Raw genomic sequence first — 17,596 nt, 5'->3', positions numbered from 1 at the left:
CATCAGCCCCACCAAAACTAAGCACCTGCCTGGGTATTTTGTACCATCAGACACTCCACCCCCACAACTCCCAATCGGTGATGGGGCAGTTGTGGAGAGAGTGGAGAGTTTCCCATACCTGGGAAGTGTGCTTATGACCGGCTCCGGTTTAACAGCAGAGGTCTCACTCCAAATCAATCGAGCGGCAATATCTTTTCATCGGTTGCGTAACGCTGTGTGGAAGCTACCTGGTCTGTCGCTCCGCACTAAGCTTCAGGTCTTCTCGGCCACGGTCATTCCCTCCCTTCTCTACGCTTGCGAAACGTGGACCCCCCTAATGGAACATCATCGCCGGTTAGAAACATTTAGGCTGGCCTGCCTACGATCCATCCTGGGTTTAACCAGACTGGATTGTGTGAGGAGCTCACAAATCCATGAAAGATCTGGGCAAGGTCCCATCGGTGAGCTCCTCCGGCAGGCAAGGCTGCTTTGGCTGGGTCATGTAGCCCGCATGCCCAGCCACTGCATGCCGAAACAGCTTTTGTCGGCCGGATCGAGGGGGCTAAACGGGCGCGGCACGGGCTAGAGAAGAGATGGAGTGATGTGGTACAGGAGGACGTGGAGCTGAGTGGACTTGCCGATGACCGGTACCAGCGGTGTCAAGATCGGCCTCTGTGGAGGAGGCTCGTGAAGGACGCTGCTACTGGGCAGTTGGAGGCAGTCGCCCTCCAACAACAACGGAGGAGCGACGCTCAGAACAACGAGCGGAGCGCCGGGTGGCTAAAGCACAGCAGGTTGGCACAGTAGGGGGCACAGGTGGTGCATCAGCCAGTCATCTCAGTCAGTCGACCCGTGGCACCTGGGTCTGCCCCGTGACCTCCGCCCAGCGGGCGTTCGACACTTCACGTGGCCTCACCGTGCACCTAGCCTGGCACAAGTGCCGTGGTCACGTCACCACAACTTAGTGGCGATTGGCAGCTGTTGTTGTTGTCTATGAGCGTGTGTGAGAAGACAAAGGCGGCCGGGCGTGGTGCTGGCCACCCACCCCCTCGTGTGCCGTGCCGGCCTTCATAGGTGCTCGCTAACAGCGCTTGCCCCAACAGTCTGTTAAGGCTTTACGTGGGATCTTTGTCTTTCATTTTGATACTGGTACAAATAAAAATAATAGTTAAAAAGGTATCTGTGTGGTGAGTCTGTGGGTCTCTGTGTGGTGAGTCTATGGGTCTCTGTGTGAGTGAGTCTGTGGGTCTCTGTGTGGTGAGTCTGTGGGTCTCTGTGTGATGAGTCTATGGGTCTCTGTGAGGTGAGTCTGTGGGTCTCTGTGTGATGAGTCTGTGGATCTGTGTGTGATGAGCCTATGAGTCTGTGGGATGAGTCTTTGGGTTGTGAGTTTACAGTCCACTGCACACACACCACACACACACACCACACACACACCATGCACACACACACACCACACACACCACACACACACCATACACACCCCACACACGCACCACACACACCATACACACACACCACACACACACACCACAAACACACACACACATCATGCACACACCACACCATGCACACACCACACACACACCACACACACCACACACACACCACACACACACACCACACACACACCACACACACACACCACGCACACACCATGCACACACCGCACACACACCACACACACCACACCCCACGCACACACACCACACACACACCACACCACACACACACCATACACACACCATACACACATTATACACACACCATACACACACCAAACACACACCACACACACACCATCCACACATCATCCACACACCACACACACCCCACACGTACACCACAAACACACCACATACACACACCACACACACACCACACACACACCACGCACATGCACACACACCACACACCACGCACACACCATGCATACACACACACCACACACACACACCACACACCACACACACCACACACGCACCATACACACTACACACGCACCACACACACACACACCACACACACACCATAAACACACCACACACACCACACACACATCATGCACACACCACACACACACCATACACAGACACACCACACACCATACACACACCACACACACATCATACACACCATACACAGACACACCACACACACACCATACACACACCACACACACACCACACACACACAAATCATATACACCATACACACACCACACACACCATATAAACCATCCACCACATACACACACCACACACACACCAAACACACACCACACACACCCCAGACACACACCATGCCCACACCATACACACACCACACACACACCACACACACACACCACATACAACACACACCACACACCACACACACCTCTACACACACCACACACCTCACACACACCACACACCTACACACACCACACACGTACACACACCACACACGTACACACACCACACACGTACACACACCACACACACCACACACACCATACACACCACACACACCACGCACCATACACACACCACATACACCACGCACACACTACACACACCACACACACCACACCACACACACCACACAGACCACACACACACCACACCACACACACACACCACACACACACACACCACACACACACCACACACACACCATACACACCACACACACCACACCACACACACCACACCACACACACCATACACACACCACACACACACACCACACACACACCACACACACACCATACACCACACACACACCACACACACCACACCACACACCATACACACACACCACACCACACACCACACACACCACACAGACACCGAGATGATGGCGATCTGTTGAGAGATGTATTATTCACGTCGTTCATTTGATCAACAAATTTAAGGCCTCAAGCAGAAAAAAAAAACTCTCGTCAGTGGCGTCACGGGAGGGGGGGTGTCACGTGGAGGGTCACGGGGGGTGTCACGGGGGGTGTCACGTGGAGGGTCACAGTGGGGGTCACGTGGAGAGTCACGGGGGGTGTCACGTGGAGGGTCACAGTGGGTGTCACGTGGAGAGTCACGGGGGGTGTCACGTGGAGAGTCACGGGGGGTGTCACGTGGAGGGTCACGGGGGGTGTCACGTGGAGGGTCACGGGGGGTGTCACGTGGGGGTCACGGGGGGTGTCACGTGGAAGGTCACAGTGGGGGTCACGTGGAGAGTCACGGGGGGTCGGGGTGTCACGTGGAGGGTCACAGTGGGTGTCACGTGGAGGGTCACGGGGAGTGTCACGTGGGGGGTCACGGGGGGTGTCACGTGGAGGGTCACAGTGGGGGTCACGTGGAGAGTCACGGGGGGTGTCACGTGGAGGGTCACAGTGGGTGTCACGTGGAGAGTCACGGGGGGTGTCACGTGGAGGGTCACGGGGGGTGTCACGTGGGGGTCACGGGGGGTGTCACGTGGAAGGTCACAGTGGGGGTCACGTGGAGAGTCACGGGGGGTCGGGGTGTCACGTGGAGGGTCACAGTGGGTGTCACGTGGAGGGTCACGGGGGGTGTCACGTGGGGGGTCACGGGGGGTCGGGGTGTCACGTGGAGGGTCACGGGAGGGGGGGGTGTCACGTGGAGGGTCACAGTGGGTGTCACGTGGAGGGTCACGGGGGGTGTCACGTGGGGGGTCACGTGGAGGGTCACAGTGGGTGTCACGTGGAGGGTCACGGGGGGTCGGGGTGTCACGTGGAGGGTCACGGGAGGGGGGGTGTCACGTGGAGGGTCACAGTGGGTGTCACGTGGAGGGTCACAGTGGGTGTCACGTGGAGGGTCACAGTGGGTGTCACGTGGAGGGTCACGTGGAGGGTCACGGGGGGTGTCACGTGGAGGGTCACAGTGAGGGTCACGTGGAGGGTCACAGTGGGTGTCACGTGGGGGGTCACAGTGGGTGTCACGTGGAGGGTCACGTGGAGGGTTACGGGGGGTGTCGTGGAGGGTCACAGTGGGTGTCACGTGGAGGGTCACGTGGGGGGGTCACGTGGGGGGGGTCACGTGGGGGGTCACAGTGGGTGTCACGTGGAGGGTCACAGTGGGTGTCACGTGGAGGGTCACGTGGGGGGGTCACGTGGGGGGGTCACGTGGGGGGTCACAGTGGGTGTCACGTGGAGGGTCACAGTGGGTGTCACGTGGAGGGTCACGTGGGGGGGTCACGTGGGGGGGGTCACGTGCACCGCCCCACGCGAGTTTCTTCGTCGCACCGCACAAATTCAAGGACAGTGCCAATATTATTATTATCAGAGTTGTCTATTTTTTGTTTGCATTTTGACTGCTTGTGTTGTGGTTATTGCAAACATGATGCCTTGAATAAAGTTGCCAGTTTTTGTGCCAGTTAAAAGGGTAAAACCTATTACTATAACTTGTTACTGGCAAAGGAGGTCTCATAATCTAAATGCTCACCCCGAGCCCTCAATAACTCTGATAGTGCGCTGTTTTTGAGTTGTACGCCTTTTGGCGTCTTCTGGTCCAACACCAATGGAGACTAAAGGGCTCTAAGAAAAGCCGTCTCGGGTGTGGACCAATCAAATTCAAGGACAGTGCCAATATTATTATTATCAGAGTTGTCTATTTTTGTTTGCATTTTGACTGCTTGTGTTGTGGTCATTGCAAACATGATGCCTTGAATAAAGGTGTCAGTTTTTGTGCCAGTTAAAAGGGTAAAAACCTATTACTATATCTTGTTACTGGCAAAGGAGGTCTCATAATGAAACTAAAAATTGTTTTATTTTTTCAGAAATCACAACGTCTTATCTTACGTTGTTTCTCCCTCCGTGAATTCACCGAAAGAGCCAAAGCGAGTGGTAGTCGTGCAGGCACTGAAGCGTCACATCAAGATTGTGCCTCCACTCGTTAACCACCACCACCACCACCCCCCACCCCACCACCACCACCACCCCCCACCCCACCACCACCACCACCACCACCACCCCCACCACCTACACCTCATCGTCATCATCGTCGTCATCATCGTCATCGTCATCATCGTCATCATCATCGTCATCATCATTGTCATCATCATCTTCGTCATCATCAAAGCGAAGCTGCAGCTACACACAGATCAAGCTCTCTGTTGGGGGCCTACACCTCATCGTCATCATCATCGTCATCGTCATCGTCGTCATCGTCGTCATCGTCGTCATCGTCATCATCGTCATCGTCGTCATCGTCGTCATCGTCATCATTGTCATCATTGTCATCATCGTCATCGTCATCATTGTCATCATTGTCATCATCGTCATCATCGTCATCATCATCATCGTCATCATCGTCATCATCATCATCGTCATCGTCATCATTGTCATCGTCATCATTGTCATCGTCGTCATCGTCGTCATTGTCATCATCATCGTCGTCATTGTCATCATCATTGTCGTCGTCATCGTCATCATCATCATCGTCGTCATCATCATCGTCGTCATCATCGTCGTCATCATCATCGTCATCGTCGAGTAGGTTTTGGTGTGGGCCCTCCACCGTGATGGTCTGCAGTGGTAGGCCTGCAGACCCCAGCCCACCGTGCACGGCTTCCCGTCAAATGAACAAGGCACTACAACTACAGCCCACTTGCAAACACAATCATAACAACAGCCCCCATACAAGTGTGGGGGGAGGGGGGGAGGGGAGATCATCCTCGCTGCTACTACAGTCACAACCCAATACCCACAGTCAGTCACAGCAAAAACCCACAGTCAGTCACACACAAAACCCAGTCACAGTCACACCCAAAACCCACTCAGTCAGTCACACACAAAACCCACAGTCAGTCACACACAAAACCCACAGTCACACCCAAAACCCAGTCACAGTCACACCCAAAACCCACAGTCACACCCAAAACCCACAGTCACCCCCAAAACCCAGTCACAGTCACACCCAAATACCCACAGTCACACCCAAAACCCACAGTCAGTCACACCCAAAACCCATAGTCACACCCAAAACCCAGTCACAGTCACACCCAAAACCCACAGTCAGTCACCCCCAAAACTCACAGTCAGTCACACTCAAAACCCATAGTCACACCCAAAACCCAGTCACAGTCACACCCAAAACCCACAGTCAGTCACCCCCAAAACCCACAGTCAGTCACACTCAAAACCCATAGTCACAGTCACACCCAAAACCCAGTCAGTCACCCCCAATACTCAGTCAGTCACACCCAAAACCCAGTCACAGTCACACCCAAAACCCAGTCACAGTCACACCCAATACTCAGTCACACCCAAAACCCACAGTCAGTCACCCCCAAAACCCACAGTCACACACAAAACCCACAGTCACACACAAAACCCAGTCACAGTCACCCCCAAAATCCACAGTCAGTCACCCCCAAAACCCAGTCACAGTCACACCCAAAACCCACAGTCAGTCACACACAAAACCCACAGTCACACACAAAACCCACAGTCACACACAAAACCCACAGTCAGTCACACACAAAACCCACAGTCAGTCACCCCCAAAACCCAGTCACAGTCACACCCAAAACCCACAGTCAGTCACCCCCAAAACCCACAGTCACACACAAAACCCACAGTCACACACAAAACCCACAGTCACACACAAAACCCAGTCACAGTCACCCCCAAAACCCACAGTCACCCCCAAAACCCAGTCACAGTCACACCCAAATACCCACAGTCACACCCAAAACCCACAGTCAGTCACACACAAAACCCAGTCACACCCAAAACCCATAGTCACACCCAAAACCCAGTCACAGTCACACCCAAAACCCACAGTCAGTCACCCCCAAAACTCACAGTCAGTCACACTCAAAACCCATAGTCACACCCAAAACCCAGTCACAGTCACCCCCAAAATCCACAGTCAGTCACCCCCAAAACCCAGTCACAGTCACACCCAAAACCCACAGTCAGTCACACACAAAACCCACAGTCACACACAAAACCCACAGTCACACACAAAACCCACAGTCAGTCACACACAAAACCCACAGTCAGTCACCCCCAAAACCCAGTCACAGTCACACCCAAAACCCACAGTCAGTCACCCCCAAAACCCACAGTCACACACAAAACCCACAGTCACACACAAAACCCACAGTCACACACAAAACCCAGTCACAGTCACCCCCAAAACCCACAGTCACCCCCAAAACCCAGTCACAGTTACACCCAAATACCCACAGTCACACCCAAAACCCACAGTCAGTCACACACAAAACCCAGTCACACCCAAAACCCATAGTCACACCCAAAACCCAGTCACAGTCACACCCAAAACCCACAGCCAGTCACCCCCAAAACCCACAGTCGGTCACACCCAAAACCCAGTCACAGTCACCCACAATACCCACAGTCACACCCAATACTCAGTCACAGTCACAACCCAAAACCCACACTCACAGCCACCCCCCAAAACGGCTCCCCTCCCCCATTGTGGGGGGCTCCCCTCCCCCATTGTGGGGGACCCCCCGCCCCCCGCCGCTACTCCTCGGCGGCGAGCTTGAGCAGGCTGCTGAGCGGCATCTTGAAGACGTGCCAGCCCTCGCTCTGCGTGTGGTCCCTGGCACCGCGGCGGCGGTAGAACTCGATGGACGGAGCGTTCCAGTCGGCCACCAGGAAAGTCATCGACGCACAGCGACTCTCCACCGCGACCTGACGGGCGGGCGGGAAGGGCGGCGGTGGTGAGGACGAGGGCGACGAGTCGCGGAGCGGGGACTGTGTGTGGGTTAGCGTGGTGTGTGTGGGTTAGCGTGGTGTGTGTGGGTTAGCGTGGTCTCTGTGTGTGTGTGTCTGTGTGTGTGTGTGTGTGTGGGTTAGCGTGGTCTCTGTGTATGTGTGTGTCTGTGTGTGTGTGTGTGGGTTAGCGTGGTCTCTGTGTGTGTGTGTGTCTGTGTGTGTGTGTGTGGGTTAGCGTGGTCTCTGTGTGTGTGTGTGTGGGTTAGCGTGGTCTCTGTGTATGTGTGTGTCTGTGTGTGTGTGGGTTAGCGTGGTCTCTGTGTGTGTGTGTCTGTGTGTGTGGGTCTGTGGGTTAGCGTGGTCTCTGTGTGTGGGTGTCTGTGGGTCTCTGTGGGTCTCTGTGTGTGTGTCTGTGTGTCTGTGTGTGTGTCTGTGTGTCTCTGTGTGTGTGGGTTAGCGTGGTCTCTGTGTGTGTGTGTCTGTGTGTGTGTGTGTGGGTTAGCGTGGTCTCTGTGTGTGTGTGGGTCTGTGTGTGTGTGTGTGGGTTAGCGTGGTCTCTGTGTGTGTGTGGGTCTGTGTGTGTGTGTGTTAGCGTGGTCTCTGTGTGTGTGTGTGTGTGGGTTAGCGTGGTCTCTGTAGGTCTCTGTGTGTCTCTGTGTGTCTGGGTCTCTGTGTCTCTGTGGGTCTCTGTGTGTGTGTGTCTCTGTGTGTGCGTGTGTCTCTGTATCTGTGTGTGTGTGTGTCTCTGTGTGTGGGTCTCTGTGTGTGTGGGTCTCTGTGTGAGGGTCTCTGTGGGTGTGGGTCTCTGTGTGTGTGTGGGTCTCTGTGTGTGTGTGGGTCTCTGTGTGTGTGTGGGTTAGCGTGGTCTCTGTGTGTGTGGGTCTCTGTGTGTCTCTGTGTGTGAGGGCGTGTGTCTCTGTGTGTAAGGGCGTGTGTCTCTGTGTGTGGGTCTCTGTGTGTGGGTCTCTGTGTGTGGGTCTCTGTGTGTGGGTCTCTGTGTGTGGGTCTCTGTGTGTGGGTCTCTGTGCGTGGGTTAGCGTGGTCTCTGTGTGTGTGGGTCTCTGTGTGTGTGGGTCTCTGTGTGTGTGGGTCTCTGTGTGTGTGGGTCTCTGTGTGTGTGGGTCTCTGTGTGTGTGGGTCTCTGTGTGTGTGGGTCTCTGTGTGTGTGGGTCTCTGTGTGTGTGTGTGTCTGTGTGTGTGTGGGTTAGCGTGGTCTCTGTGGGTCTCTGTGGGTCTCTGTGTGTGTTAGCGTGGTCTCTGTGTGTGTGTGTCTGTGTGTGTGGGTTAGCGTGGTCTCTGTGTGTGTGGGTTAGCGTGGTCTCTGTGTGTGTGTGTGTGTCTGTGTGTGTGTTAGCGTGGTCTCTGTGTGTGTGTGTGGGTTAGCGTGGTCTCTGTAGGTCTCTGTGTGTCTCTGTGGGTCTCTGTGTGTGGGTCTCTGTGGGTCTCTGTGTGTGTGTCTCTGTGTGTGTGTGTCTCTGTATCTGTGTGTGTGTGTCTCTGTGTGTGGGTCTCTGTGTGTGTGGGTCTCTGTGTGTGGGTCTCTGTGTGTGTGTGGGTCTGTGTGTGTCTGTGTGGGTTAGCGTGGTCTCTGTGTGTGTGGGTCTCTGTGTGTCTGTGTGTGAGGGCGTGTGTCTCTGTGTGTGGGTCTCTGTGCGTGGGTTAGCGTGGTCTCTGTGTGTGTGGGTCTCTGTGTGTGTGGGTCTCTGTGTGTGTGGGTCTCTGTGTGTGTGGGTCTCTGTGTGTGTGGGTCTCTGTGTGTGTGGGTCTCTGTGTGTGTGGGTCTCTGTGTGTGTGGGTCTCTGTGTGTGTGTGTCTGTGTGTGTGTGTGTCTGTGTGTGTGTGGGTTAGCGTGGTCTCTGTGGGTCTCTGTGGGTCTGTGTGTGTGTTAGCGTGGTCTCTGTGGGTCTCTGTGTGTGTGTTAGCATGGTCTCTGTGTGTGTGTGTCTGTGTGTGTGGGTTAGCGTGGTCTCTGTGTGTGTGGGTAAGCGTGGTCTCTGTGTGTGTGTGTCTGTGTGTGTGTGTTAGCGTGGTCTGTGTGTGTGTGTGGGTTAGCGTGGTCTCTGTAGGTCTCTGTGTGTCTCTGTGTGTCTGGGTCTCTGTGTCTCTGTGTGTCTGGGTCTCTGTGTCTCTGTGTGTCTGGGTCTCTGTGTCTCTGTGGGTCTGTGTGTGTGTGTGTCTCTGTGTGTGTGTCTCTGTATCTGTGTGTGTGTGTCTCTGTGTGTGGGTCTCTGTGTGTGTGGGTCTCTGTGTGTGGGTCTCTGTGGGTGTGGGTCTCTGTGGGTGTGGGTCTCTGTGTGTGTGTGGGTCTCTGTGTGTGTGTGGGTCTCTGTGTGTGTGTGTGGGTTAGCGTGGTCTCTGTGTGTGTGTGTCTCTGTGTGTGTGTGGGTTAGCGTGGTCTGTGTGTGTGTGTGTGTGGGTTAGCGTGGTCTCTGTGTGTGTGTGTCTGTGTGTGTGTTAGCGTGGTCTGTGTGTGTGTGTGTGTGGGTTAGCGTGGTCTCTGTAGGTCTCTGTGTGTCTCTGTGTGTCTGGGTCTCTGTGTCTCTGTGGGTCTCTGTGTGTGTGTGTCTCTGTGTGTGTGTGTCTCTGTATCTGTGTGTGTGTGTCTCTGTGTGTGGGTCTCTGTGTGTGTGGGTCTCTGTGTGAGGGTCTCTGTGGGTGTGGGTCTCTGTGTGTGTGTGGGTCTCTGTGTGTGTGTGGGTCTCTGTGTGTGTGTGGGTTAGCGTGGTCTCTGTGTGTGTGGGTCTCTGTGTGTCTCTGTGTGTGAGGGCGTGTGTCTCTGTGTGTGAGGGCGTGTGTCTCTGTGTGTGGGTCTCTGTGTGTGGGTCTCTGTGCGTGGGTTAGCGTGGTCTCTGTGTGTGTGGGTCTCTGTGTGTGTGGGTCTCTGTGTGTGTGGGTCTCTGTGTGTGTGGGTCTCTGTGTGTGTGGGTCTCTGTGTGTGTGGGTCTCTGTGTGTGTGGGTCTCTGTGTGTGTGTGTGTCTGTGTGTGTGTGGGTTAGCGTGGTCTCTGTGGGTCTCTGTGGGTCTCTGTGTGTGTTAGCGTGGTCTCTGTATGTGTGTGTCTGTGTGTGTGGGTTAGCGTGGTCTCTGTGTGTGTGGGTTAGCGTGGTCTCTGTGTGTGTGTGTCTGTGTGTGTGTGTGTTAGCGTGGTCTCTGTGTGTGTGTGTGTGTTAGCGTGGTCTCTGTGTGTGTGTGTGGGTTAGCGTGGTCTCTGTAGGTCTCTGTGTGTCTCTGTGGGTCTCTGTGTGTGTGGGTCTCTGTGGGTCTCTGTGTGTGTGTGTCTCTGTGTGTGTGTGTCTCTGTATCTGTGTGTGTGTGTCTCTGTGTGTGGGTCTCTGTGTGTGTGGGTCTCTGTGTGTGTGGGTCTCTGTGTGTGGGTCTCTGTGTGTGGGTCTCTGTGTGTGGGTCTCTGTGTGTGGGTCTCTGTGTGTGGGTCTCTGTGTGTGTGTGGGTCTCTGTGTGTGTGTGGGTCTGTGTGTGTGTGTGGGTTAGCGTGGTCTCTGTGTGTGTGGGTCTCTGTGTGTCTGTGTGTGAGGGCGTGTGTCTCTGTGTGTGGGTCTCTGTGCGTGGGTTAGCGTGGTCTCTGTGTGTGTGGGTCTCTGTGCGTGGGTTAGCGTGGTCTCTGTGTGTGTGGGTCTCTGTGTGTGTGGGTCTCTGTGTGTGTGGGTCTCTGTGTGTGTGGGTCTCTGTGTGTGTGGGTCTCTGTGTGTGTGGGTCTCTGTGTGTGTGGGTCTCTGTGTGTGTGGGTCTCTGTGTGTGTGGGTCTCTGTGTGTGTGGGTCTCTGTGTGTGTGGGTCTCTGTGTGTGTGGGTCTCTGTGTGTGTGGGTCTCTGTGTGTGTGTGTGTCTGTGTGTGTGTGGGTTAGCGTGGTCTCTGTGGGTCTCTGTGGGTCTGTGTGTGTGTTAGCGTGGTCTCTGTGGGTCTCTGTGTGTGTGTTAGCGTGGTCTCTGTGGGTCTCTGTGTGTGTGTTAGCGTGGTCTCTGTGGGTCTCTGTGTGTGTGTTAGCGTGGTCTCTGTGGGTCTCTGTGTGTGTGTTAGCGTGGTCTCTGTGGGTCTCTGTGTGTGTGTTAGCATGGTCTCTGTGGGTCTCTGTGTGTGTGTTAGCATGGTCTCTGTGGGTCTCTGTGTGTGTGTTAGCATGGTCTCTGTGGGTCTCTGTGTGTGTGTTAGCATGGTCTCTGTGGGTCTCTGTGTGTGTGTTAGCATGGTCTCTGTGGGTCTCTGTGTGTGTGTTAGCATGGTCTCTGTGGGTCTCTGTGTGTGTGTTAGCATGGTCTCTGTGGGTCTCTGTGTGTGTGTTAGCATGGTCTCTGTGGGTCTCTGTGTGTGTGTTAGCATGGTCTCTGTGGGTCTCTGTGTGTGTGTTAGCATGGTCTCTGTGTGTTAGCATGGTCTCTGTGTGTTAGCATGGTCTCTGTGTGTGTGTGGGTCTCTGTGTGTCTCTGTGTGTGAGGGCATGGGTCTCTGTGTGTGTGGGTCTCTGTGTGTGTGGGTCTCTGTGTGTGTGGGTCTCTGTGTGTGTGGGACTCTGTGTGTGTGGGACTCTGTGTGTGTGGGACTCTGTGTGTGTGGGACTCTGTGTGTGTGGGACTCTGTGTGTGTGGGACTCTGTGTGTGTGGGACTCTGTGTGTGTGGGACTCTGTGTGTGTGGGACTCTGTGTGTGTGGGACTCTGTGTGTGTGGGACTCTGTGTGTGTGGGACTCTGTGTGTGTGGGACTCTGTGTGTGTGGGACTCTGTGTGTGTGGGACTCTGTGTGTGTGGGACTCTGTGTGTGTGGGACTCTGTGTGTGTGGGACTCTGTGTGTGTGGGACTCTGTGTGTGTGGGACTCTGTGTGTGTGGGACTCTGTGTGTGTGGGACTCTGTGTGTGTGGGACTCTGTGTGTGTGGGACTCTGTGTGTGTGGGACTCTGTGTGTGTGGGACTCTGTGTGTGTGGGACTCTGTGTGTGTGGGACTCTGTGTGTGTGGGACTCTGTGTGTGTGGGACTCTGTGTGTGTGGGACTCTGTGTGTGTGGGACTCTGTGTGTGTGGGACTCTGTGTGTGTGGGACTCTGTGTGTGTGGGACTCTGTGTGTGTGGGACTCTGTGTGTGTGGGACTCTGTGTGTGTGGGACTCTGTGTGTGTGGGACTCTGTGTGTGTGGGACTCTGTGTGTGTGGGACTCTGTGTGTGTGGGACTCTGTGTGTGTGGGACTCTGTGTGTGTGGGACTCTGTGTGTGTGGGACTCTGTGTGTGTGGGACTCTGTGTGTGTGGGACTCTGTGTGTGTGGGACTCTGTGTGTGTGGGACTCTGTGTGTGTGGGACTCTGTGTGTGTGGGACTCTGTGTGTGTGGGACTCTGTGTGTGTGGGTCTCTGTGTGTGTGGCTCTCTGTGTGTCTCTGTGTGTGTGGGTCTCTGTATCTCTGTGTGTATCTCTGTGTGTGGGTCTCTGTGCGTGGGTTAGCGTGGTCTCTCAGTGTCTGTGTGTGTGTGTTAGCGTGGTCTCTGTGTGTGTGTGTTAGCGTGGTCTCTCAGTGTCTGTGTGTGTGTCTGTGTGTGTGTGTGGGTCTCTGTGTGTGTGTCTGTGTGGGTCTCTGTGTGTGTGTCTGTGTGTGTGTGTGTTAGCGTGGTCTCTGTGTGTCTGTGTGTGTGTGGGTCTCTGTGTGTGTGTGCTAGCGTGGTCTCTCAGTGTCTGTGTGTGTCTGTGTGTGTGTGTGGGTCTCTGTGTGTGTGTGTGTCTGTGTGTTAGCGTGGTCTCTCTGTCTCTGTGTGTGGGTCTGTGTGTCTGTGTGTGTGTGTTAGCGTGGTCTCTGTGTGTGTGTGTGTCTCTGTGTGTGTGTGTCTGTGTGTGTGTGGGTTGGTGGGGAGCGATAGTGTAGCGGTTAGCGCGCTGCGCTATGAACCTGGCGACCCGGGTTCGATTCCCGCTCACGGCCAACACCAGTGACGATTATCTGAACCGGTCCCAGGCCTCCCCTAGGTCGACTCAGCCTCAAATGAGTACCTGGTGCGGTGTGTAAACATTGTCACTAGGGAGACAAAGGCGGTCGGGCGTGGTGCTGGCCACCCACCCCCTCGTGTACCGTTCCGGCCTTCATAGGTGCTCGCTAACAGCACTTGCCCCTACAGTCTGTTAAGGCTATATGGGGGATCTTTGTCTTGGGTGGGGAGCGATAGTGTAGCGGTTAGCGCGCTGCGCTATGAACCTGGCGACCTGGGTTCGATTCCCGCTCACGGCCAACACCAGTGACGATTATGTGAACCGGTCCCGGGCCTCCCCTAGGTCGACTCAGCCTCAAATGAGTACCTGGTGCGGTGTGTAAACATCGCCACTAGGGAGACAAAGGCGGTCGGGCGTGGTGCTGGCCACCCACCCCCTCGTGTACCGTTTTGGCCTTCATAGGTGCTCGCTAACAGCACTTGCCCCTACAGTCTGTTACAGGCTATATGGGGGATCTTTGTCTTTGTGTGGGTTAGCGTGGTCTCTGTGTGTGTGTGTCTGTGTGTGTGTTAGCGTGGTCTCTGTGTGTGTGTGTCTGTGGGTCTCTGTGTGTGTGTGGGTCTGTGTGTGGGTCAGCGTGGTCTCTGTGTGTGTGTGGGTCTGTGTGTCTGTGTGTGTGTGTCTCAGTGGGTATGTGTGTGTGTGTCTCTGTGTGTGTGTGGGTTAGCGTGGTCTCTGTGGGTCTCTGTGTGTGTGTATGTGTCTGTGTGTATGTGTTAGCGTGGTCTCTGTGAGTCTCTGTGTGTGTGTGTGTGTGTCTCTGTGTGTGTGGGTCTGTGTGTGTGTGTGTCTCTGTGTGTGTCTCTGTGTGTGTGGGTTAGCGTGGTCTCTGTGTGTGTGTCTCTGTGTGTGTGTGGGTCTCTGTGTGTCTCTGTGTGTGTGTGTCTCTGTGTGTGTGTGGGTCTCTGTGTGTGTGTGGGTCTCTGTGTGTGTGTGGGTCTCTGTGTGTGTGTGTGGGTCTGTGTGTGTGGGTTAGCGTGGTCTCTGTGGGTCTCTGTGTGTCTCTGTGTGTCTCTGTGTGTGTGTGTGTCTCTGTGTGTGTGGGTCTCTGTGCGTGGTCTCTGTGCGTGGTCTCTGTGCGTGGTCTCTGTGCGTGGTCTCTGTGCGTGGTCTCTGTGCGTGGTCTCTGTGCGTGGTCTCTGTGTGTGTGTGTCTGTGTGTGTGTGGGTCTCTGTGTGTTTGGGTCTCTGTGTGTGTGGGTCTCTGTGTGTGTGGGTCTCTGTGTGTGTGGGTCTCTGTGTGTGTGGGTCTCTGTGTGCGTGGGTCTCTGTGTGCGTGGGTCTCTGTGCGTGGGTCTCTGTGCGTGGGTCTCTGTGCGTGGGTCTCTGTGCGTGGGTCTCTGTGCGTGGGTCTCTGTGCGTGGGTCTGTGTGTGTGTGGGTGTGTGTGTGTGTGTCTCTGTGTGTGTGGGTCTCTGTGTGTGTGGGTCTCTGTGTGTGTGGGTCTCTGTGTGCGTGGGTCTCTGTGTGCGTGGGTATCTATGCGTGGGTCTCTGTGGGTCTCTGTGCGTGGGTCTCTGTGCGTGTGTCTCTGTGCGTGTGGGTCTCTGTGTGTGGGTCTCTGTGGGTCTGTGTGTGTGGGCCTCTGTGTGTGTGGGTCTCTGTGTGTGTGGGTGTCTGTGTGTGTGGGTCTCTGTGTGTGTGGGTCTCTGTGTGTGTGGGTCTCTGTGTGTGTGTGGGTCTCTGTGTGTGTGGGTCTCTGTGTGTGTGGGTCTCTGTGTGTGTGGGTCTCTGTGTGTGTGGGTCTCTGTGTGTGGGTCTCTGTGTGTGGGTCTTTGTGTGTGGGTCTCTGTGTGTGTGTCTCTGTGTGTGTGGGTCTCTGTGGGCCTCTGTGTGTGTGGGTCTGTGTGTGTGTGGGTCTCTGTGTGTGTGGGTCTCTGTGTGTGTGGGTCTCTGTGTGTGTGGGTCTCTGTGTATGTGGGTCTCTGTGTGTGTGGGTCTCTGTGTGTGTGGGTCTCTGTGTGTGTGGGTCTCTGTGTGTGTGGGTCTCTGTGTGTGTGGGTCTCTGGGCGTGGGTCGCTAGGAGATGTCAAACACCTCGCCTGGTACACAGGAGTTTGTGGATTTGATTCTGAGCCTGACTATGCCTGCTGCTGCTGCTGAATATTTCGAGTTTGCGTCTCTCTCCCCGTGGATTTTTTTTGACTTCTGGGGTCCCTCCGGTTTTTCCCCTCCTGGTCACGCATTTGGGAGCATCTAGCTGCAGTACATTTCCCCGCGATGATGACGACGGCTATAATGATGAGCCACCAATTCGTTTGTGGTAGCTAAGCAGTTTCCCAATAAAGAGCTGTACAGGGAACCCGTTCACTTATGAATATTCGATTGATTAACTTTCAGAGATCCGAACAAACCCGTCCGTATGTCCAGTCGCCTGTTCGGATCCGGAGTCGTCAGTTCAACCGCCGTGCAATAGATGGCGGTGGTGGCATCTACATCTGCAGAAGTGGCATCTACATCCCCAGAACGTGAAGAACCAGTGGCATCTGCAGAACGTGAAGAACCAGTGGCATCTGCAGAACGTGAAGAACCAGTGGCATCTACATCTACAGAACCTGAAGAACCAGTGGCATCTACATCTACAGAACCTGAAGAACCAGTGGCATCTACATCTACAGAACTTAAATAACTAGTGGCATCTACATCTACAGAACATGAAGAACCAGTGGCATCTACATCTGTAGAACGTGAAGAACCAGTGGCATCTACATCTGTAGAACGTGAAGAACCAGCGGCATCTACAGCTGCAGAACGTGAAGAACCGGCGGCATCTACATCTGCAGAACGTGAAGAACCAGTGGCATCTATATCTGCAGAACGTGAAGAACCAGTGGCATCTACATCTGTAGAAGAGGAAGAACCGGTGGCATCTACATCTGCAGAACGTGAAGAACCAGTGACATCTACATCTGCAGAACGTGAAGAACTAGTGGCATCTACAAAATGTGAAGAACCAGTGACATCTACATCTACGGAACGTGAAGAACCAGTGGCATCTACATCTACAGAACGTGAAGAACCAGTGGCATCTACATCTGTAGAACGTGAATAACCAGTGGCATCTACATCTGCAGAACATGAAGAACCAGTGGCATCTACATCTGTAGAACGTGAAGAACCAGTGGCATCTACATCTACGGAACATGAAGAACCAGTGGCATCTACATCTACGGAACGTGAAGAACCAGTGGCATCTACATCTACAGAACGTGAAGAACCAGTGGCATCTACATCTGTAGAAGAGGAAGAACCGGCGGCATCTACATCTGCAGAACGTGAAAAACCGGCGGCATCTACATCTGCAGAACGTGAAGAACCAGTGGCATCTATATCTACAGAACGTGAAGAACCAGTGGCATCTATATCTGTAGAACGTGAAGAACCAGTGGCATCTACATCTACAGAACGTGAAGAACCAGTGGCATCTACATCTACAGAACATGAAGAACCAGTGGCATCTACATCTGCAGAACGTGAAGAACCAGTGGCATCTACATCTACAGAACGTGAAGAACCAGTGGCATCTACATCTACAGAACGTGAAGAACGAGTGGCATCTACATCTACAGAACATGAAGAACCAGTGGCATCTACATCTGCAGAACGTGAAGAACCAGTGGCATCTACATCTACAGAACGTGAAGAACCAGTGGCATCTACATCTGCAGAACGTGAAGAACCAGTGGCATCTACATCTACAGAACGTGAAGAACCAGTGGCATCTACATCTGCAGAACGTGAAGAACCAGTGGCATCTACATCTACAGAACGTGAAGAACCAGTGGCATCTACATCTACAGAACGTGAAGAACCAGTGGCATCTACATCTGCAGAACGTGAAGAACCAGTGGCATCTACATCTACAGAACGTGAAGAACCAGTGGCATCTACATCTACAGAACGTGAAGAACCAGTGGCATCTACATCTACAGGAGATGATACAACTTTTA

General features: G+C 54.2%; 1 protein-coding gene across 1 annotated transcript in view; it reads right to left on the bottom strand.

Annotated features, from left to right (window-relative positions):
• Nucleotides 1-2,826: 2,826 nt before the first annotated feature.
• Nucleotides 2,827-17,596, bottom strand: part of LOC142923232 (diamine acetyltransferase 1-like) — a 31,293-nt gene continuing 16,523 nt past the window's right edge. The window contains exon 7 of the mRNA XM_076064171.1: nt 2,827-7,639. Coding sequence (XP_075920286.1) covers nt 7,469-7,639 — 171 coding nt within the window. The 3' untranslated portion in view covers nt 2,827-7,468. The remainder of the gene's footprint in view (nt 7,640-17,596) is intronic.

This window comes from Petromyzon marinus, unplaced genomic scaffold (genome assembly GCF_048934315.1).
Source record: "Petromyzon marinus isolate PM22_M1 ecotype Great Lakes invasive population unplaced genomic scaffold, UKy_Petmar_22M1.pri1.0 PM_Scaffold_347, whole genome shotgun sequence".
NCBI classification, from domain to species: Eukaryota; Metazoa; Chordata; class Hyperoartia; order Petromyzontiformes; family Petromyzontidae; genus Petromyzon; species Petromyzon marinus.
This window is presented reverse-complemented; position numbering and strand designations above follow the sequence as displayed.